Here is a 23,160-nt window from a genome sequence, read left to right on the forward strand (position 1 = left end):
TCAGAAAGAAGGCTTTGATGCCATTGATGCAACCCTTGAATAAATGAGTTAACTCAGGACTAGTTCACAGAGAACGAATGATGCAATAAGTGAAATAGAAAATTTGAGAGAGAAAAATAACAGAATTTCTTAGATTTTCGATATTCCTTTCATCACCAGTGTGAGTCATACTTGTACTGCCTGTAAGATAATACCGTTACAACACAATACCGATATTACCCTCTTGGACTATTACAATTAAAGTACAGATCAACAATTTAACCTAAACAGTGGCCCAATATCATACCAGAAAAATCTCAATTTGTTTTTACAACAATAAAAACTGATAAAAACTGATTATTTATTTCGCATATATCATCTTACCTTATCACAGCACCAAAAATCGTACGGTCCACACAATTTGCATCAACCTACTGTGCACGTTTGCCCATTTTCACACTACCCTGCTAACTTGCACAGAATGAGTTAATCAAATCCTATCCTTCTTTCTCTTTCTCTGTTCTTTGCCGCTTGTGAAGAGTACTGTCAAGAAATTCAAGCGGCTCCCAAGGTTTTTTTTTTCTTCCCCCATTTCTTGGATAGAATTTTCACTCAAAAAGTTTAACTTTTAACCTTAAAAGTTTGCAACTGTATGTAGTTTCTGTTGAAGGAAACAAGGAAACAAGAAAAACCCATGTTAGCAAACATGTAAAAAGCATTGAATCTGGGTTTTAGAGAATTAGGTTTTTGTTTTTTTATGCTTTACTTTGTAACTACCATGAACAATGTATGGTAATGGTTTAGCTTTTGATTGGTTTATTTTGTTGTTGTTTTGAATCTTTGTTGTAAATGGGAAATTTGGAAATACCAAAATGGCTTAAACGGTTGCCATTGGCACCTGAATTTAGGCCAACTGATACTGAGTTTGCTGACCCCATTGCATATATATCAAAGATTGAGAAAGAAGTTGGTGCTTATGGTATTTGTAAGATTATCCCACCATTGCCAAAACCATCAAAAAAGTATGTTTTTGACAACTTGAATAGGTCTTTGTCCAAGTGTCCAGAATTAGGAAGTGGTGTAGATGTATCAAAGAATGTTGGTTCTGTTTTAAGTTCTGGGGATACTGGTGTCGATGAGGGGGAAGGAAGGGCAGTGTTTACGACTCGGCATCAGGAGTTGGGACAAAGTGGGAAGAGAATGAAAGGGGTGGCTAGTACTCCACAATTTGGTGTTCAGAAGCAAGTGTGGCAAAGTGGGGAGATTTATACATTGGAGCAGTTTGAGTCCAAGTCAAAGACTTTTGCAAAGAATTTGTTGGGTGTGCTTAAGGAGGTATCTCCATTGCATATAGAGGCATTGTTTTGGAAGGTGGCTTCAGAAAAGCCTATATATGTGGAATATGCTAATGATGTCCCTGGATCAGGTTTCGGGGAACCAGAGGGTCAATTTCAGTATTTCCATAGGAGGAGAAGGAAGAGGATGTCGTACAGGAGGGAAATCTCTGATTGCAAGAAAGATCAGATACATACTGTAAAGAATTCACATATTGATGAGATTAAAAATAGTTCTGTTAAAAGTGATCCGGATACATGTTTAGAAACACCAAAGTCATCTACTTCATTGTCAACCATGGCATCAGATGGAAATTCTCATTCTAAACAGAAGAGCGGAAATGCTAGTAATGATATAGAAGGTACTGCTGGTTGGAAGCTTTCAAACAGTCCTTGGAACCTTCAAGTGATTGCTCGCTCAGCTGGCTCACTTACACGTTTTATGCCTGATGATATTCCTGGCGTTACTTCTCCCATGGTTTACATTGGGATGTTGTTTAGCTGGTTTGCCTGGCATGTTGAAGATCACGAGCTTCACAGCATGAATTTTCTTCATACTGGCTCTTCAAAGACATGGTATGCTGTTCCTGGGGATTATGCATTTTCTTTTGAGGAAGTTATCCGCACTGAGGCTTATGGTGGTAATATTGACCGCTTAGGTATGTCATTTTTTTTCATTTCATATTAAGTTGGGCATTATCTGGTGCTGGGATCTGAGAACAGATGGTGTGATTTTATTTCATGATTTAGGGGTTATAGTTGATATTTAATTGGACTTTCTAATTTGGAATTGCTTCAATTTTATTGCCTACCAGTTGTAGACTATGTTGCAGGCTCATGAATTGTGATTTTTGCTAATTTCTTAGAATGTCTAGCTTACTTCCCTTCTGGTAAAATATTTGACAACTACGGGATCTTAGTTGATTATTGCAACTTTTATATCTTTCTTCTAACTCAGTTTCAGTTTCCTTATTACCAGCTGCTCTGTCATTACTGGGTGAGAAGACAACTCTTCTATCACCTGAGTTGATTGTCGCATCTGGCATTCCTTGTTGTAGGTGAGTTAATAGTAGTCTTTTGAACTATTTTATCCTTGGTCTCCCTTGCTCCCTAATGATTTTGAAATTCACAGATGTAAGAATGTTAACATCCCCATACTAGGAAAATTTTTGAGGTCTGGTCTGTACAACAGAGTCTGCCATTTGGTGTTTTCTTCTGAATGTGTTGTTGTTCTACTCATTTTATTCTTTCATTTCTTTAGGTTAATACAGAATCCTGGTGAATTTGTTGTGACTTTTCCAAGAGCCTACCATGTAGGATTCAGCCACGGTAATTGCTTTATAGTTGGTTTTCACCCTTATAAGAATGTTGCTGGTTTTCACAATTATTACTACTAAATAGAAATTGTCCCAAACTTAAGTGAATGTGTTGGTTCTTTAATGGCTTCATTTATTCAAGTAAAAAGGATTTTCTAATTTCCTTTCTGGTTAAACATACCTGTCATGGATAGTGAGGTTTAATTCACGTAAATGATCTGAAAATAATAGGCATGACTTAACGAAAATACTTGAACTTACAAAATTTTAGGGCTCAGTAGGGGATTGATGAGTTTCGCTTCCTCTGGCCGTTTTCGTAAAGTAATGACTATGCTAATTAAGAGAATAATAGTTTTCTATTCTTTTTTCTTCTAAATTTTCTTCCGGGGGGTTTTTTTTTTTTGGGGGGGGGGGGGGGGGGAGGAAGAGCAAGACTGAGGTCGTAGGAAGGACATCATTGACAAAGTGTTTTGATCTGGTTTGGGTGGGGGATGAGGTTATCTAGTTATTATTAACGAGCAAGGTCTTGCTGATGGTGATTTTGTTAACAAGATTGTTTAAAGGTACTTAAAATGAGTTCTAATAGAGGATGTCTTATTTGCAAAGATCCATAAAATGTATGTGATGTTACCTTGGAACTGGAAGTCGGACCAACTAGAAGTTATCAATATGCATGTTTATTTCAAACACCTCCACAATGAGGAGAGATATTTTGCTGTGGTCTTTGCGAATCTGCACCGATATGTCATTGGGCATGTCCCAATATTGTCAAAGACAACCTATTACCAAACTCTTTATTCTGCTCTGAGGATTATGCTTGGAGTCTGTTGTTTTGTTTGTTCATCTCATCTGGTTACTGTGGCTAAGAATTTACTGTAGGCTTTGTTTTCACATTTTAAGTCTCATCAATTGTCATGGTCATTTTTTTGCTAAGCAGGTTTTAATTGTGGGGAAGCTGCAAACTTTGGAACTCCACAGTGGCTTCAAGTAGCTAAAGAAGCTGCAGTTCGTAGAGCTGCTATGAACTATCTTCCAATGCTTTCTCATCAGCAGCTACTATACCTTTTGACCATGTCTTTTGTCTCAAGGTCAGATTGTATTTATTTAAGCAAACTCCTGACTGAAGTTATTCTTTACCTGTTACTTCTGAAATGAACACAATAAAGATTTATACTATTAGTATTTTTAGGTCAATGGATGAGGGTTGCCTGATTCAGATAGCGTATTGAGAAATGCAACAATAGGCCTTGTAGGCTGTCTGATTTGTGTAGTTTTTAAGTTCATTATTTCTAAGGCTGGGTATAGTAATCTAAGGTTTGGTCTGTCAATGCAGGGACAGAAGGCTAGATTTAGAGTGATTTTGGCTTAAATTGCTTGTAAGGCAGGGTATCTTTTCTAGTTTTGGTTCTGACAAGACTAATATTAGACACAAAACTAACTGTGCTTTTAGTTTTTAGATCAGACTGTAACCAAATTTATGGCACATTTTTTAAAATCAGTTTATTCAACTGCACTTAATCCTAAATAACTCACCAATTATGCCATCTTTTTTTGTTAATTCCATCAAGCCTAATACTCTTATAATTACTGGTGGTTCTAGTGAACAGAGAATTTGTAATAAATCTTTGGAGTGCTTTGCTTCAGTTTTCTAAATTTTGGTTATAATAATATGTATTGAGCTGTTTTGTTGTTTCTCAATTTTTTTTTCTCCTTATTTGTATTCCAGGGTGCCAAGATCCTTTCTACCAGGTGCTCGGAGTTCTCGTTTGAGAGATCGCCGGAAGGAAGAAAGGGAGGTGTTAGTGAAGAAGGCTTTTATAGAAGATTTGTTAACTGAAAATAAATTGTTATCTGTTCTTCTTAAAAGAGGATCAACTTATCGTGCAATAATATGGGACCCTGATTTACTACCTTATACAAGCAAAGATTCTGAATTGCCCAGTGGACCTGCTACAGTTTCTACAAAACTGCAAGAAAATGTTTCCAATAGTCATTGTGAAAATAATTCTAATCAAAATAATCTCTTGGAAGAGATGAGCTTGTACATGGAAAATATGAATTATTTATATTTGAATGATGATTTGACATGTGATTTTCAAGTTGATTCTGGGACATTGGCTTGTGTGGCTTGTGGAATTCTGGGTTATCCATTTATGTCTGTGGTACAACCATCTGACGGAGCAACAATGGAACTTCTATCTGCAGATCATCTTTCGATTCAAGGTCCAACAGTTTTGGAACCTAAGAATGCTCATTCATGTCCTGGTCTCAATCACCCTGTTGAGGACTCAATTTCAGGTATGGGACCCATTTTTGAAATTTGTTGTTTCTCATATTTATCATCAGTTCCTTTCAGACTTCATGTTCTCCTCTCTAATTTTCACATACATGGTAGGATTATTTTCCTATTGCTTAAATATCTGTTGCCATAAACCTGGAACGAATGTAAGAATGATGATACTGGTTATTGTTGTAAGACAGTTTGTTAAACTGAAATATTAACCACCCATTTTGAACATTATATTAGAACTATATTTCTATACATTAACCAAGGACAACATAGAGATTGCACAGAAGTAACAATAAATCTTCAATATTATTGTAAATTGATGATTGAAACATCCCAAATTAAGCTTTGATTTTGGTGCAATATGTTTGGATTATATTCCTATAACTTCAACTTATTTCACCGTAGATATGCCTTGTTTGAGGGAATACTAATACCTCCTGGTCTGCTAAATTGATAAGGTAATTCTTGAAAATTGGAAATTAGCTGATCTTAAAGATTTGCTGGTGGCTGTCTCAAAGCTCCTCAAAGCAGCTCCTTCCCTTCATTATTGGGCTAAGTAAAGTCACCCGATGTATGCAGAACCATTGCCATAATTATTACAAAACAATTATGCTGATCCTTTGATATTATGTACAATTTGGTAGTCATGTTCTGATTATCACAATGCTTTTATAAAAGCATCTGTTGAAAATTTGTTGTTTTTCTTCCTTATCTTAGAGATGCCATTTGCTGTCTATGATACAGAATCCTGAGTCTCATAAATGCATTCTGCATATAGATAAATGCCTTTAACATTTTCCATGCTTTTGATTTTATATGTATACTATCATGATATTTTAAGTAAACAAACCGGTCCAAATGGAAAAATGCACACTGCTTTTGTGGAATAGGGTGGGTTATTTGCTATTGATTCTATAGTTGTTTTCCTGGAAGAACAATCGAAGCATTTAATTGAATAGGAGCAATTTGCTTCACATCCTTTTTGGGCCTGTCAAGCAATGATTAAAGTAAAACTAGTGCTTTGTTCTGCAGACAATGTTAATCATGTTGCTGATCTATCTCAACCCTACAAGGATGTGCCAGCAACATCAATAACTAAGTTTTCTGAAGGATGGGATACTTCTAACAAATATCTGAGGCCTAGGATTTTCTGCCTGCAGCATGCTGTTCAAGTTGAGGAGCTTTTGCAGTCCAAAGGTGGAGCTAAAATTCTGGTAATTTGCCATTCAGGTGAGATTGACTTTAGATCTGTCTGCCCCATTATTCTCTACATCAAATTAGTAGATCAGCAAGTACATTTAGGCTACATTCCTTTTCTTATAAACAATCCTTCAAAATGAAAGAAAACCGGGGGGGGAGCTATATTTTGTATATTTTAACACAAGTTATTGTGTGTTTCCTATAATACTTGCTGCTACATGGTATTCAACCATTCAATATGTATTTGCTATGCATCATTCTATTTAGTGTGGGAAAACACTTATTTATAGCTTATTGTAATTTTGTAATCTATATATTTATATTTGTATCTCTAGAATTAAGTATTTGTATCCCTAGAATTAAGGACACAAAATTAGGATAGATAATCCCTTAATTATAGGATTAGTTTTAGGAAAATTTAGTTTCCTAGTTTACCCACTAGTTAGTTGTATATAAACCTAAGGTGCTTATATAATTTTTTATTAGCAGTTTTTCAATATACATTCAGTTTTACTCTTAGTTTTTCACAGAAATTTATTTCTTAATTTTTTCACATTGTATCAGAGCTTTAGGCTCTTATTGGGAAGAAAATTTTTGCAACCTTCATTGTTGAATTTTATTTTAGGTGTTTCTAGCCAAATCTTGTTAAATCTTTTAGTCTTATTTTTCTCTAAGGCGTCCATTTCTATTTTCATGGCTTGCCTCCATTTCTTACTGGATAATGCCTCGGATAATGTAGTTTGAATAGAAATAGTGTTTAGGCTCACAAATTTTTGTGGGATGGTGAGAATTTTTCAAATGAAACAAAATTAGAGATTGGGTATAGTGGATGCTTAGTACATTCTCTGGTTCTTTTCCTAATGGCAATAGGCAATCATAATCACTAGTTATAGTTTTAGGAGATTCATGCTCATTTTGAAAAATAGAGTCAAAGATTGTGGTTACCTCATTTCCAGAGTTAGGATCAGGTTCTTGGACTTGCACTGGTTTAGGATCTGGAACTTTCCTTCTTGAGTGCACCCATAATTCCTTCATAGAATCGAGAACAATATTATCCTTTGTCACATCTTCTGTGTTTGGAATGGGTTTAGACTCAAATTTTGTATTTGACTTGGACTCAAAAGAAACAGGTTTGGATTTAGAAGAATTATTGAGTGAAAATGTTGAAGAGGAGCACAAATCAAGCAAAAAGAAGTCTTTTATATTCCATGAATGAAGTCTCCCCCTGAAGATAAGGTTGAGTAAAAAATGGTTTACTTTCTTCAAAAGTGACATCTGCAGACATATAAAATTTTTTGGTAGGAGGATGATAGCACTTATATACTTTTTGAGTTGATGAATACCACACAAAAATGCACTTAATTGCTCTAGGATCCAACTTCCCCCTATTATGACTATGAACATGAACAAATGAGGTACAACCAAATATCTTAAGTGTGAGGTTGTTTGTGGTATTAAAGTTGAGATAGAATTGTGAGAATAGTTCCATAAGAGTTTTAAATTTCAAAACCTTTGAAGGTAACCTATTTATAATATATGTGGCAATGGGAATAGCTTTCCCCCAGTAGAATTTCGGTACATTTTCTTAAAAAAATAAAGCTCAGGTTGTGACTAGTAAATGGCTATTTTTCCTTTCTGCCACTCTATTTTGTTGTGGAATATTAACACAAGATGACTCATAGATAATCTCTTCTTTTTGGAAATAGGTAGATAAACTTTGGTTGAAATAGTCTCTTGCATTATCAGACCTAAATCTCTTGATTTTTATTGCAAACTGATTTTGGATCATGTTTTGGAAGCTTAAAAACACAGTATTCACATCTGATTTGGATTCAAGTAAAAATATCATAGAGACCCTGGTACAATCATCTATGAAAGAAACAAACTACTTTGCACCAGAAATATTAGGAATTGTAAAGGGACCCCATATGTCACTATGAATCAAGTAAAAAAGAGTAGAACTTCTTTTATTGCTAACTGAAAAATACACACGTTTATGCTTTACAAGTTCACAAACATCACAATGAAAATTTTCGGCATTTAATCTTTTAAACAAAGAAGGAAACATGTTTTCCAAAGTTTCAAAAGAAAGATGTCCAAGACGAAAATGATAAACTCAGATTTTGTCTTTATTGCTAGATTTTTCATAAAGAAATGACAAAAGTTAAAGTATTCTTGATAATACTTGTGTTGTTTGATGTCTCAAGATAGTATAGTCCACCCTTCTCCTTATTAAGTCCAATCCTCTTCCCTAAACTCTAGTCTTGAAATTCACAATAGGAGGGATAAAAAGTCATTTTGCAGTTCATGTCTCTAGTAAGTTTTTGTATAGATTTAGATTAGTAGACAATCTAGAAATATGAAAGAACATTTTTAAGAACAAAAGAGGGATTTATTTGAACATCTTCTAATCCTGCCATTGTAGTTACTAGGATACAGGATATATGTACTAAACTTCTATGAGGAATGTCTCATATGGTCTATGGCTCTTGAGTCAATGACTCAAGAACTTGTAATAAGTTTAACCAAGATATTTAATCCATGAGTTTTACCTGAACTAGAGACTTTACCCAAAGAACATACCCTAGTAGGTTTTTGAGAGTTTTCAATAGACTTTTTAGTTTCTCAATCTCTCCTTTGTCCAACTCTCTTTGTTTTGGTGGTTTTACCAGTTGTCATTTCCTCAAATTGGGTAATAGCGGCAGATTCTGCTATCTTTGGCATGGTTGTTTTTCTTATGACTAAAATGAGTTTTGATAGTAAAGGTTTAACCAAAGACGATTCTAGGCAATGAAGGCTAAAGAAGGGAAAAAATAGACATGGGAATTGGTAGAGTTTCAATTGGGTGTGAATGGGGTTTCGCTGTAAAATACAAAACAGATGGTACTGTTGAAAGGTATAAAACCAAGTTGGTGGCTAAAGGCTACACTCAAACTTATAGAATGGATTATGAGGAAACTTTTGCTCCAGTTGTCAAGATGTATACAGTTAGGATTTTGTTTTCATTGGTTGCAAATTACAATTGGTAGCTTCAACAATTTGATGTAAAGAATGCTTTTCTACATTGTGATTTGGAAAAAGAAATATATATGAAGGTTCCACTGAGATTTGGAAGTCATCTAGAAACAAACAAAGTATGCAAGCTGAAAAAAGACTTTATATGGCCTTAAATAGTCTCTTAGGGCTTGGTTCAAGAGATTTGCCCAAGTGATGCTAGCAATGGGATATAAGCAGAGTCAAGAAAATCACATATTGTTTATCAAGCACTATGATTCAAGGAGAGTTACAGTTTTATTAGTATATGTTAATGATATAATTGTAACCAAAGATGATGAAAAAGAGAGAGAATCTCTAAAATAGTATTTGGCTAGAGAATTTGAGATATAAGAGCTAGGGAGATTGAAGTACTTCCTAGGAATTGAAGTAGCTCACTCACGGCATGGTATTTTTATCTCACAACAGAAATATGTGATGGAACTTTTGAAGGAAATTGAGAAGCTCGCATGTAAACTTGCAAATACCCTTATAGATCCTAATCATAAACTTGGAGAAGCTAATGAAGATGTTGCTGTAAATAGAGAGATTTACTAGAGATTAGCTGGAAGACTCATTTATCTCTCACATACTAGACCTAATATAGCATATGATGTGAGTGTGATAAGTCAATTTATGCATAGTCCTAAAGAAGTGTACCTATAGGTTATCTATTGTGTATTGCACTATATGAATATGAAGGCCAATCCTGAGAGAGGTATCTTATTCAAAAGAAACTCGAGGCTAGTTCTAAAGGCATATACAGATGTGGATTATGCAGGTTTAGTAACTGATTAAAGATCCACCTTAGGAGATTACACTTTCCTAGGCAATAATCTTGTGACTTGGAGGAGTAAAAAACAAAATATAGTAGCAAGATCAAGTGCTGAAGCAGAGTTTAAAGCAATGGCTCAAGGAATTTGTGAACTACTATGGTTAAAGATTATCCTAGAAGACTTGAAGATCGAGTAGGATGGACCAATAAGACTCTACTGTGATAACAAGTTTGTAATAAACATTGCACACAATCCTGTGCAACATGACAAAACAAAACACATTGAAGTAGACCGACATTTTATAAAGGAGAAACTATACAGTGAGTTGATTTGTACACTGCATGTATCAACCAAGGGTCAACTTGTAGATGTGTTTGACTAAAGGTCTCAGCAATGCAACATTTCAAGAAATTATTTCCAAGCTGGGAATGGAAAACACCTATTCACCAGCTTGAAGGGGAGTGTGGGAAAGCACTTAGTTGCAACTGGTTGTAATCTTGTAATATGTATATTTATATTTGTATCTCTAGAATTAAGTATTTGTATCCCTAGAATTAAGGACAAAAAATTAGGATAGACAATCCCTCAATTAAAAGATCAGTTTTAGGAAGATTTAGTTTCTTGGTTTACCTACTAGTTAGTTGTATATAAACCTAAGGTGCCTGTATAATTTTTCATGAGCAGTTTTTCAATATACATTCAGCTTTTCTCTTAGTTTTTCACACAGTTTTATTTCTTAATTTTTCCACATCTAGAAATAAGCATTTCTTATACTTGCATCTTTATTGTAGTTATGAATTAGTTGTTTACATCTTTCTTTCGTCTGATCCATGTAGACTATCAGAAAATAAAGGCACATGCAGTACCTCTAGCGGAGGATATTGGTATCCCTTTCAATTACAATGATGTTCCATTGGATGCTGCATCCCAGGAGGATCTAAACTTGATCAGTTTTGCAATTGATGATGAACATGATGAAATTGGAGAGGACTGGACCTCAAAACTTGGTGTTAACTTGCTGTTTTGTGTCAAGGTCAGAAAGAACTCTCCCTTTAAGCAAGTTCAGCATGCACTGCCATTGAGTGGACTTTTCTCTGATAAATGTAGCAGTTCAGAGTTATTTAACATCAACTGGCGGTCGAGAAAATCTCGTTCAAAGGGTAAGCTAAACCATCCATCAGCACCCTCTAAACCATGTGAAAGTGTTGAAATGAAAGTGGATAAAAAATTGGCGGAAAAGATAGATGGCAACATTACTAAAAATGAGCCGAAAATTATTCAGTATTCAAGAAGGAAAAAAGGAAAACCAGATTACTCTACTGGAGCAGGTGAGGGCCTTGAACTTTTGAAGGATGACCCACCAAGAGAAGATTCTTCTGCTGCATGTCAACTTCTTGATGAACATGGTGGAAATAAATCCAAGATAAAATTCAAAAGCGAGTCTGCTATATTATTTTCATCTTTATCTACCAAGTCATCTCAGGCACAGCTTGAGATCCAGAATACCATAGTTGTTGAAGTTGTACAAAAGGATCAGAGCAAAGTTTTGAAGGAGTCAGATGGTGAAGCGTGTAGTTTGACAGCCTTTGCTAGTTCTCAAAAGCAATGTGAGATCAAGATTATGCAAAGAGCCAGTGAGAATGATGAGATGTCTCCTTCTAACGAGTGTTCTAAATGTTGTCTTGTTGCAGCTGATGAAAGATTTGTGGAAAATACTGCCACTGTTAGTGAAATTTGCAATCCAGTTTCTGAAGGACAGTTTCAGGAACTGGCTGCCAGGTATGATTTGATAAATCTTTCTAATTTAGCAATTTTACATTCTGCTCAGCCATCTGCTGGAAGATTTGATCCAGGATTGGAGGACATAACTGTTGAGAAATCTTGTATGAACGAAGGGATTTGTTCTTGTATGACATCTGATAACAAAATGCAGCAAGAAACTGAGGCTGCCAGCAGAAATAACAATGAGGGCATTTTAGGTCATAATAAAGTAATAAATAAAACTAATTTGGGTTCAGAGGATTTCTCCAGTGGTGTATCTTTGGGAAATGAAATGCAGCACAAAACCAACACTGGAAGTGGAAGTCAGTTTGAGCCTTTTTTTAGTTCTCCCACCCTGACTAAGGGGCCTAGTACCATTACAGTGGGACATAGATCTGAAGTTCCAACAGAGCCCTGTGCTGCTGCAGATTCATGTGATGGTGCAATTTCTAAGAACAAAGCACAGAAGCAGGAAATCCTGATAAATGCAAGCAAGGAAGAACTTCTCTGTGGTTCTATTATGCCAATGGAATTTGATCGGCCTACTAGTCTCTCAGTGGAAGAAAATTCTGTAATTTCTAAGAATCCTTGTGCCAAAAAAGACCCGCATGCTGATGTGACCTTCAATGTTGAGGAGTTGCAAGAAATTGGAGCTACAAAAGGAACCAGTGGAGATGAAGTTATCGCTTGTTCCCATTTGCCAATCAAAGACAAGCAGCCCACTCCCATTGTGATGGAAGCTTGCTCCGAGGTTCAAAGGGAGAGCAGTTCTCAAAAGAAGTCTTGTACGGATGCTACTGCAGATGATGGCAGACATGAAAATGATATTAGAAATGAAAGAAACGAGGAAGAATCTGTTTCTTGCTGTGTTACACCTATAAATCAGACTACTATTCCAATCCAAAAGTACTCGAGAACTCATAGAGAGAGTCATGCTACTGTGAATGTGGATGTTGATGTTGATGGGGAAGTTTGTTCATCGGTAGATTATAGAGATCTTCAGTCTGCTGTGACAAATTGCAGATCAAGTGCCATGAATGGGAGAAAGAGGAAGAGAGAACTGGAGGAAGCATCTGAAAAAGATGGCGACAATGGCTTTATTAGAAGTCCGTGTGAAGGATTGAGGCCAAGGGCTCAGAAAGATGCAACAAGCAGTGTTAATGAAGGCAAAATATCTCAGGAAGTGCTGCCAACAGAAGAGACTAGGAAACCTTCAATTCATACCCAGAGTAAGAAAGTAATTAAAAAGGGGTCTCATAGATGTGACCTGGAAGGCTGCCATATGAATTTTGGGACAAAGGAAGAGTTGAGGTTGCACAAACGCAATCGGTGCCCATATGAGGGTTGTGGAAAGAAGTTCCGCTCCCACAAATATGCAATCCTACATCAACGAGTCCATGAGGATGATAGGCCCCTCAAGTGCCCATGGAAAGGTTGTTCCATGTCATTCAAGTGGGCATGGGCTAGGACTGAGCATATACGGGTGCACACTGGAGAACGACCTTATCAGTGCAAGGTTGAAGGCTGCGGCCTTTCTTTCAGGTTTGTGTCAGATTTTAGTCGACATAGACGAAAAACAGGGCATTATATGGACTTTTCAGCCTGAAAGTTTGTCATTATAGTTAGGTTCCATCTATAATGTATGGGCGAGTAGCTCTGGGGCCGAAAGAGGTGTACAGAATCATGTACAAACTCAGGGATTCTGACTAGGTAGGGGTTAGAGCTAGATTGATCCTTTTGTAAGTGGGCATTCTCCAATCATTTGAATGCAGTTATAGTGGGAAATCCTTCTCATCAATAGTCTGTGTGGATTGTTGGTAGAGACTTTTAGTTTTAGAGATTAGGATTCAAATTCTTACAATTTCAAGTTAAAAAAATTCATAATTTTTTTTTTTCTTTCTCTGGATTGTTCCACGGTAAACCCTTTTGGATAGAATCACTAATCCCCAAACAGGAATTATTGGCAGGAGTTCAATCTCCCCTCTTTCATAGATTTGCTAGTTTCATCTTTTGCACTTTCATGTGTTACACTAGCAGGTTTAGGTAATATCTATATTTGTGCAGATCAACATCAAAAGAAAAGGAAGAGACTCTTTTTCAGGGTTATTTATGGGGCTTTAGAAGTGAAATTTTCTCTATGGGGGTAAAAGAAGGGGGAAAAGGAAGGGGGAGGGGGGGGGGGGGGCAAAGGGGAAGAGGAAAGTTCAAGGAGGAAAATCGTGAAGGAATAGAAAGTCAGGGAGACGAAAAAGGTGGAAGAGAGGGAGGATTCTGTGCCGGTGAAGAGGTGGGTTAGGCGTTCAAAGATGGCCATTTGGTGCATCAGTTTGAGGATGCAAGGGACGTCTGAAGGGGTGGCTGGGCGGATCCTGGTGAACGGATGGCCTAATAGGGTGGTTTTGGGTGGTGCCATGGCGGGTTCTAGGGTGGCGGGTGGTGACGGTGGAGCTGCAACGGCCATTGGGCTTGGAGAGTAGGAATGTTAGTTGGTAGAATATGTGATGGATTAAGGTTGGCAGCTCAACCCCAATTGGACAGGTTGGATCAGATTTGATCACATAAAATTTTATTTTTTTTTGAAAATTCGAGTTTTGGGTAGAATCGAATTGAGTATTATTAAAAAAAAAAAAGATTCGGATCGGATTTAAATTTTAGATAAATTCGATACGATTCGATATTATATTAAAAATTATTTTTTAATTTTTTATTTATATATAATTATATATTTATATATTTATATTTAAAAAAAATAATATTTTATTAATTTTAAGTCGAATTTAAATATTAAAAAATTAAAAAAAATTTGAGTCAAGTTTCAATTTTTTTTATTATGAAATTGGGTTGGGTTCAGGTCAAATAAAAATCCGTTTCGATTCGATTCGTTACCAACCTTACAATGGATAGATTGATTCTCGTCATATCTGAATTTTTATGTTTTATCTATTTTCATACTCATTGTTAATGTGTATTTCAAGTTTATTTTAATGAATACAAATTAATTTTTGTACTTGTAATCATCTTAAAAAATAAAAACTAAAATTTAATTTTTTAGTCTTATTATTTTTATTTTTTACATTAATGTAATTTTTTTAATAAATATATATTAATATATATTTTTTAAATAAAGTATATCAGTTCTAATTAATTTAAAATAAAATTTTATATCATTTAATAAAAAATTTTATTTATTAAAGATATGTAAATATATAGATTATGGATAGGAGTGTGCATTATATTATTTGTTTTTATTTTATACTTGATAAAAATTTTCAAATTTATTTTTATCTCTAAAATTTAACACTTATTTTCATTCAGATATAAAATTAGATTTCTTTTCGGGTAAGAATAAAATTGACATTCATTCCTATCGGAGAGGGACAGCGAAATCAAAGTCGGGGGAGTTTTTAGAGATTAGGAAGTGGGGAAAGAGTTTGCGGGGGGGGAGAGAGGATATTATATGCGGGTCTTTTTTTGTTAGTGGAGATGTAATTTGTGTAGAAATGGAGGGTGATTGTCTCAAGTGTAGGCTATTTCTTTCTTCTTTTTTTTATTTTCTTTAATATTTAAAATTTTAAATTAAAATGAAAAAAATTAAAAAAAAAACCTAGATTCCAAGAGGGTAATATAATTTCGAATTCGATCCATGAATGTAATCTTGTAAAACAAAAATAGTATTAAATTAAAGATTTAATCATTTTGATCATCTCTAATTTTAATATAAATATGATTAAGTGTTATTTATAGATATCAATAAGATTAATTAAAATGCTATTTTAAGATTTTTTTTTCTTATTATTATTATTATTATTATTATTATTATTATTATTATTATTATTATTATTATTATTATTATTATTATTATCGTCATCAAATTCAATAAAAAATAATGAATTGGTTATAGAATTCTTTTTATAAGTTTCTCTTTGACGTTGATTAACATGTTCCTTTTCAAAATTTTGGGTTTGTTGTTTTAATTTAGAGGTCTTAGTTGGATTAATTCAAGCCGGTAAGGCTATATTGGTTGGGTTTTTTCAAGCTTGGATGAACTTACTATTACCTCTTTTTATTTTCAAACGCATAAATATCAGATAAAAGCTTTTTTGAACGGTTTAAAATAAACTTAATTTGCTGGTATTGTAATGTTTATCATATAGATTTAATATGATTATGCTTCAAGCTTATTGATTTAATGCACAAATCTTAAAACAAATGGCATACAAATTGAATTCAATTACAAGTCATCTAACTTTAATTTTCATGGCCTAGTGCAAGCACAAAAATTTGAAATCATATTTTCATGGATAGGAATTTTTCATTTTTTATACTAAGAAAGCATAATTCTACTGGAATCCAAGGGTATTCAAGGGCAGGAAATTAAAACATAATTAAGCAAGTCAAAAGACTCATGGTATGATTAAGTTTGCATAAGCTATCAGCTCTTTTTTATCGGTCTGTTTTCGAGTTCTTCTATCTTGTTTCAAATTTAAAAGCATGATAAACTATGTTAATAAAGTGTGAGAGCCGTCAATATACATATGATCTATCAATAGAGTATAAAAAATTTTAATTTCAATTATCAAAATTTAATCTTTAATTTACTTATGATATGAACATACGAAATGATAGTAATTTATAAATGAGAATTGAGAACTAATTAAATTGTTAGTTTGTTTATCACTATTGATCAGAAATCGCAGCTGATAAAGATTTGAATGAAAATGGGTGCATTCTTGAGTAATTCTTCTCACGTAACCTTTCAGATTTTAATTAAAAGTCATCGGATATATATTATAAATGATCAGCAAAGCCTTCTTTGAAGTTTGAACAGTTCCATGTCTTGCAGACAATACAATAGGCTTAGCTGGTAGCTAATTATTGGGCTTATGCTTCAAGATAGATCTTGAATCAGGGCAAGGTTTTGAAATGAATGGCTTACAACTGATCTACATGTCACTCCTTCTCCAACAATCAAAGTCAGCCTGACTAAATATTACTACTTATGTCCAAAAATTTACAGTATTTTCTCTATAAAAAAATCCAGAGGTCTTAGCTTTTCTGCCCAAGAAGTAAGAAGGAATGTATACTTTAATCTCATATTTACATTCAATATCCATGTTCATTAACAATAAAATGTTAATTAACTATTCTGAGCATTATTTTTATTCAGTGACTTACAAGATTCATATTGGGATTACATATTTACTGGCCATAAGTAGGTTTTTTTAAAAGCAATAAATTCAATTAAATTACCAATCATATTTAATAAATAATTAGTAGAGATTATTGTTTATATTTAATGATCAAGTTCTTAAATTTATATGTTATGACAATATTAAAATAGCTATTATGTTGGTCTCCAATAATTTATATCTATATTATTATTTTAATGAAATTTATTATCTTCTTTTTATTTGTGAATAGATAATAAAACTTGCATGGCAGAAGCAGAAAGGAGAAGGGCATCAGTGCAACCCGTGCTGATAAAACTTCCCTTAAAATCTGCTTTTGTGCACAATTTTGGAAACATTTTAGAAGCTAAATTAAAATCTAGAAAATGGTACCAGGGTAATCTTCTCTTTATTGATTAATGTTTAATAATTTTGCATTTGTTTCTGTAATTCCAAATTCAAGAGGCTTAGTATTTGATTGTAAATTATTAATCCTTTTGCAAAGCAAAACAAGTTTCAGATATTGCACAAAAAAAAAGTCTAAAAATAAGCAACAATTTTATCAGACATTTTTTTTTTTTGGTACATGTGATATTGAGTTACACAACAATTTTATCAGAAAACCCACACCTTATTACAAAAAAAAAAAGGGGAAAATATACCCTTAATTTGTCACAACATTTCGAACAATTTGCATTATAGGTTAACCAATGACAGGAACCTGTATAACAATCCCATTGGTGTTAACCCAAACACGAACCCTGTCGCACCGAAAATCTTCTGTCACACTTGTTCCTTCCAATACGATCACAGCATTCACCAAAGGATTCTCATTTTCAATTGTTGTTGCTGCCAACTCCCCCGTCTCTCCCACAAGCTCTGGCCATGAATTTTTCCCTACATAAGGACAAAAGAATTTGTATTAAAAAGTAAAGGAAATATCTTTGCTTTGAAAGTTTGTTAATCTTTTTTTTTTTTTTTATACCTTCGCATATTGTTTCTGAAGCCATTCTTTTTCTTTTTTTTTTTGTCACTCTCTTGCAGCGACAATATCTTTCTGCTTTTATTAATTTGTGTTATGACAATTGGCAGCATGGGTTTATTTATAGCCAAGGGTTGTGGTAGGCTGCGTTGGCCATTGCTGACACTGTCCAAGCTTTATCTAAAAATTTGAAGTTGATTAATCATGGATTCTGACGTGCCAGCTTAAGCTTTTAAATTGATCATTATAATAGTATCACAACCTTTTTTTTTACTTTAATCATGGGTGCTTCTACCTTATATAACTAGTTTTTATTATATAAAAGTTAATTACTTTTAAACTCTTTTATAAATAGGATAGTTTAATTAATTATTTAATAATATTATTACTGTCGTTATTATTTTTATTATAAAGATACATTACATATGCAAATCTCAATATATCTATATTATCTCATTGTTCTAATACGTATGTGTGTGTGTGAATTTATCTTTCAATCAAATGCTGCAATATACCAATGGAACTGTAAAATATATATGTATATAAAATAAAAAAAATAAAAAAGATTACTTGTATGTTAATTAGGCCGACGACATTGAATCTTAGACCAGAGTCACCAAAATACCAAGGCGGTATTCAAATTGAAGCATAATCAATCAATCTTGGTGATAATTGATAAGGTTCGAACTGTACCATCTGCAAACCAAAGCAGACATTATTGAACCCTTCAAACAAGCTTTGCTGAAACACATGCACATATGAATTTTCTATTACGTGCTCAAATTAATGGTGTGAAGTCATCATTTAATTTGGATAAAGTTGATGCAAGTCTAAATGGGTTTTGAACTAAAATCTATGTTTGTGCATGTTAATTAAGAACCATTCAACTTAAAATTAAATTAATTAAATAAATTTCTTAATTGATTTTAATAATTTAAGAGATGACATTTACCAATTTTAAAATTTAAATTTGAGCATTTGCAATTCTTTCATTTATCTTCAAATTGTAGCTTTATTTTTATCAAAAAATTTAAATAAATAAATAAAATTCATACAAATTCTAAACTTGATAATAAAAAGATTAACTTAGAATTGGGAATGAAATGTAAGCTCATCTGTTTTCAATTTCATTATTTATAATTTGATTGGAGTTCAAACTCAATACCCTTAACTTTGAAGTCGACTTCATTACCATTGAGCCGACAGTTCATAGATGACGATTAATTAATAAGTATCCCGATCTCATTGTCAAATCAAAACTATTATTATAAAATATTCATGTATTAAGTGCAATAGTTCAATTAATGTGTTTATATGGGAGAAAAATATTAGAGGAAGGTTAACTTATCTTATTCTCATATTCCCTTATATCAGAACAATGATTTCAAACTAAATCATCATTTATTAAGTAATTTCCCACTAGGTGGCAATGTGTATGGAAGGTTTGAATAACCTTTCTATATTCTTGTATGCAAATCTCAATATATCCTACAATTATCTCACTTCAACTCAAATTTTTTATCTATATATGAAATTAGTAATGAAATTCAAAACGGATGAGCTTACATCTAATTCCAAATTCCAAGCCAATCTCCTTTATTATTCAATTTAGAATTTGTATGAATTATATTTATTTATTAATTTTTTTTGTGTAAATAAGGTCACCACCCCACGATAAAGGAATAGATTGCAGGAGATAAAATTTGAACCTCAAATTACTTACTGTATTTTATATTTAAAAATAATTGTATGAATCAATTAAATTGTTTATTTAATTTTAAGTTGTTTGGTTCTTAATTAACATGCACAAACATGGAATTTAGTTAGAAACCAACCAAATGCCAGAGATTTGCATCAACTTTAACTTGGTTGATTATCCAAATTAAATGATCTCTTGACCACCATTAATTAATTAATTACTACATCCAATTTTATTCACTCAAAGATGGGATTAATTCCAAATTTAGTTATTTGGGCTGAAAAACCCAATAAATGCTCATATTTTAATTTTAAGTCCAAATTAAATTTTAAAACCTAATTATTATTATTATTATTATTATTATTATTATTATTATTATTATGTTTTTGTTATTGTTTTTATTTTATTTATTTATTGAATTAATTAAAAAATAAAAAAATGAAAAAAATTGCAAGAAAACAAAAAAACACCAAATAAGAAGAAATGGCCAGCAATTTACTGCCATAAGAAGCCAAAATTCTTAGGAGCTTCAGCTCCATTACCTTACAAATCAGACCTAGAACCAGCTTACAGGTCACAACAAAAACTTCATAGATAAGAGAGGAGCACTCGACCATCAAAGGGGAGGGGAGGAAATACACAGAGAGCAAAAGAGCAAAATTTTCTCAATACCTACGTCCTTCTGCCCAAGAAAACTGAAAGGCACCTTTCAACAAATCCCACACCCAAACGAAATCTAACCAAAAACTGTCCAAACACCAACACGAAGCATCTCCCTAGAGAACCAGTCCCAGCGCAGTCCCTACCCTCATTGCCGCACCAACCCCCAGCCAAGGCCCCATTCATAGACCACCACTGCCACTCAAGCCACCGTTACCACTTTAAAGACGCAAAACCAAGCCACCAAACGCCATTACCAAAGAACCAGAACACCCAGACTTGATCACTCTCACAGCACCTAGCACCAACACCCAAAACCCCGAGACCAAAAAAAAAAAAATTGGCCCTCGCTCGCACCTTTGCTGACAGCAGTACTAGTTACGGCACTAGCCCTCGCCCTCGCCCTCGCCCTCACCCTTGCCCACAGGAGAACCAGCCCTTGCATCAGTCCTGACCCCAGTCCCTGCACACATCCAGTCCTATCCTCACCTGGACCACCCTCATAAGCAACAAAACACCGAGACCCATTTGGCCACAGCACTGGCCCTCCTAAAACACCCTCACCCAGCCTTGACCGTCACAAGATTCATTAGTTGTAAAAAATTACAAACATACATCAAATCATCAGCTTTACTCAACAATCAATACTCATAAGATACTCTCAATCTTCTCTAGTCATATAAAGTATTCTCAACCCAAACAAACCCAAATCCAAATCTTTGTGCACCCTTTCAACATAACCAAACACATACCTATATGCTCCTATATATCATACTTATGTGGACCCTCTCAGTCTCTTCTAATCCACTCACAAACAAACATACACACCCATTAAAATATTAATTTATTCCTAGTAATAAGAAGATTGAATCGAAAATATCGACAGATTCTTATGGAGTCTAAATAAATATGAAAAAAAAAAAGAAACCTACTGTTCCAATTTCATCTCTATCCAATTTTAATATCAGAATAGTGGATATAGTCACGATTCAATGGGTTAGATCCACTTACTTTTTCTTTTGTTGATTTTTAATCTTTACAATTCTTTACAATGGATTTGATTGGAATAATATAATGCAAAATATAAATATAAATATATATTTGTCAATTCAAGAGACGACTTATCATTGTAGAGCCTCAATACTCTTATGGGATGTCCGTCTCATAAAATCCTATAATTTTCTTATATCTTTTTCTCATACCTAACCCTGTAGAAACTTCACCTATTTATAACCATACAAACTTGCTCATTAAGAATCCATCTCTTCTTATAATTCTTCTCCTATAAGTCAAACTTACCTATTAAGAATCAATTTCTCTTAGAATTCTTCTTTTTACAAGTCTTCTTGTCCATCAAGCAATATCAAATAAATTTTAAACAAATCTCAAACAAATTTCAAAAAAATCTCTTATGAGATTTGAGTCAATATTTCCAACAATTCTCACAACCACCCAGCCACCACCTTCACCTGTACCTATTACCAACAATGACTCCACCCTCGCCTGTACCCATTCCTAAGCCTCATGCCTCTACAGTTGAACCTAGTACCCCATTCCTTCCACTGACTACCATCTCCTCAACAGACCTCATCTCCTACGAGCCCTTTCAGAACCTAGATCAAACCCTTGCCTGCACCAGATAAATTACCTCCACCCAGTCATCACTTTCGAACCCAAATTAATTTTGCACGTCAAAAAATTATATTTTTTATAAATTTTAATTAAATTTAAAATTTTATTAAATAGATAAATTTTAATAGGTAATCAATTATACACTTAATAAAAAAAATAGTAATGATTTTTTTTTTTTCAAATTTGTCTGAAAAACCGTTAAGACAGTAATTAAGGTAGAAGTACTACTAAATTCCGATGTTGTCGACCAAAAGAGTTCATATTATTTGCTAAATGCCCTCTGACATCCTCTTAATAGCTATATCTTCCATAAGGATTAATTCTTATTATTGTACGTTTAGGGAGTACTATTGCGAAATAACATCCTTTCAGCTTTTTCTTTGTTTTTTTTTTTTTATTGATTTTGGGAGAAAGAGATTCGAGTCCCACTCTTTAAAGATGGAATGCATGCACCTACGAACGTACCATCGAGCCAAATTTTGCACTTGGAAAATATTCAATAGGGAATCCTTCTTTAACAACTCTAAGTTATAATATTTAAGAGATATAGACTTATTAATCATTAGATAGCCAATTCACTGACAAGAAAAAAAGAAAACAAGCACTAATTAAATCTCTATCGTGATTGATGAAAGAGTAGAATTAGTATGTTGATACATAAGTTGATAACTTGGTGAAGTAAGTATGATTTGATAAATTGGCTGATGATATGATCAATTTTGAGGCATCCTATATATGCTACAAGTTTTTCAATGTGGATGTCAAAGACAAGGCTCAAACGAGAATATAGAAAGGCTATTCAAACTTTCCATATACACATTGCCCCACAGTGGAAAATTACTTAATAATGATGATTTAGTTTGAAATCATTGTTCTGAAACGAGGGACTATGAGATTCAAATAAGTTGATATTTATCCAATACTTTTCTCCTATCTATACACAAAATAATAAATGAATATTTTGAATGGCTAAAAAATAATAAATGAATGTTTTACAATAATAGTTTTAATTTGAATATATGAGATAAGGATACTTATCAATTAATCTTCAACAATGAATAGTTAATTTAATAGTGCTGAAATCTGTTTCAAGATTGAAAGTCTCGAATTGAAACCTTAATTAGTAGCCAAAATTAAAATAAAAAAAATCTAATTTATCTTCTTTCTGACGTGCAATGACTTTTCAACTTTATATTATGCTGTGTGATGCTTCCCTTCTTTACAGTTTTGCTTTCACATGGATGGAAATTGTTCTTCGTGCATGTTTTCTGCATTTTGTAAACCAGATACCATTAGATTCCAATGGAATTCTCCTTTTTCTTTTTATTTC

The 23,160-nt window shown here is 33.5% G+C and overlaps 1 protein-coding gene across 3 annotated transcripts; it reads left to right on the forward strand.

Annotated features, from left to right (window-relative positions):
- The first annotated feature begins 287 nt into the window (after positions 1-287).
- LOC111310323 (lysine-specific demethylase ELF6-like) lies at positions 288-13,664 on the forward strand. 3 transcript variants are annotated; one of them, XM_022909655.2, is made up of 7 exons: positions 288-1,972; positions 2,293-2,371; positions 2,575-2,642; positions 3,567-3,717; positions 4,356-4,927; positions 5,952-6,149; positions 10,765-13,664. In XM_022909655.2, the coding sequence occupies exons 1-7, from the start codon at positions 829-831 to the stop codon at positions 13,293-13,295; spliced, it is 4,743 nt and encodes a 1,580-aa protein (XP_022765390.2). In that variant the 5' UTR covers positions 288-828; the 3' UTR covers positions 13,296-13,664. The 3 variants fall into 3 exon arrangements, with proteins under 3 accessions (XP_022765390.2, XP_022765389.2, XP_089604590.1); XM_022909654.2 differs by having other exon boundaries at positions 325-1,972; positions 2,278-2,371; XM_089748464.1 differs by having other exon boundaries at positions 359-1,972; positions 5,937-6,149.
- Positions 13,665-23,160: the final 9,496 nt, after the last annotated feature.

Source organism: Durio zibethinus, chromosome 19, assembly GCF_047325235.1.
Source record: "Durio zibethinus cultivar Kanyao isolate XHJ-2024 chromosome 19, ASM4732523v1, whole genome shotgun sequence".
NCBI classification, from domain to species: Eukaryota; Viridiplantae; Streptophyta; class Magnoliopsida; order Malvales; family Malvaceae; genus Durio; species Durio zibethinus.

Bases quoted from the DNA above. Each gene is read 5' to 3' on its own strand.
- LOC111310323 (XM_022909654.2), top strand. From the start codon at position 829: ATGGGAAATTTGGAAATACCAAAATGGCTTAAACGGTTGCCATTGGCA. The intron at 2,643-3,566 runs GTAATTGCTTTA...TTTGCTAAGCAG, and splicing joins CCATGTAGGATTCAGCCACG to GTTTTAATTGTGGGGAAGCT. The intron at 4,928-5,951 runs GTATGGGACCCA...TTTGTTCTGCAG, and splicing joins TGTTGAGGACTCAATTTCAG to ACAATGTTAATCATGTTGCT.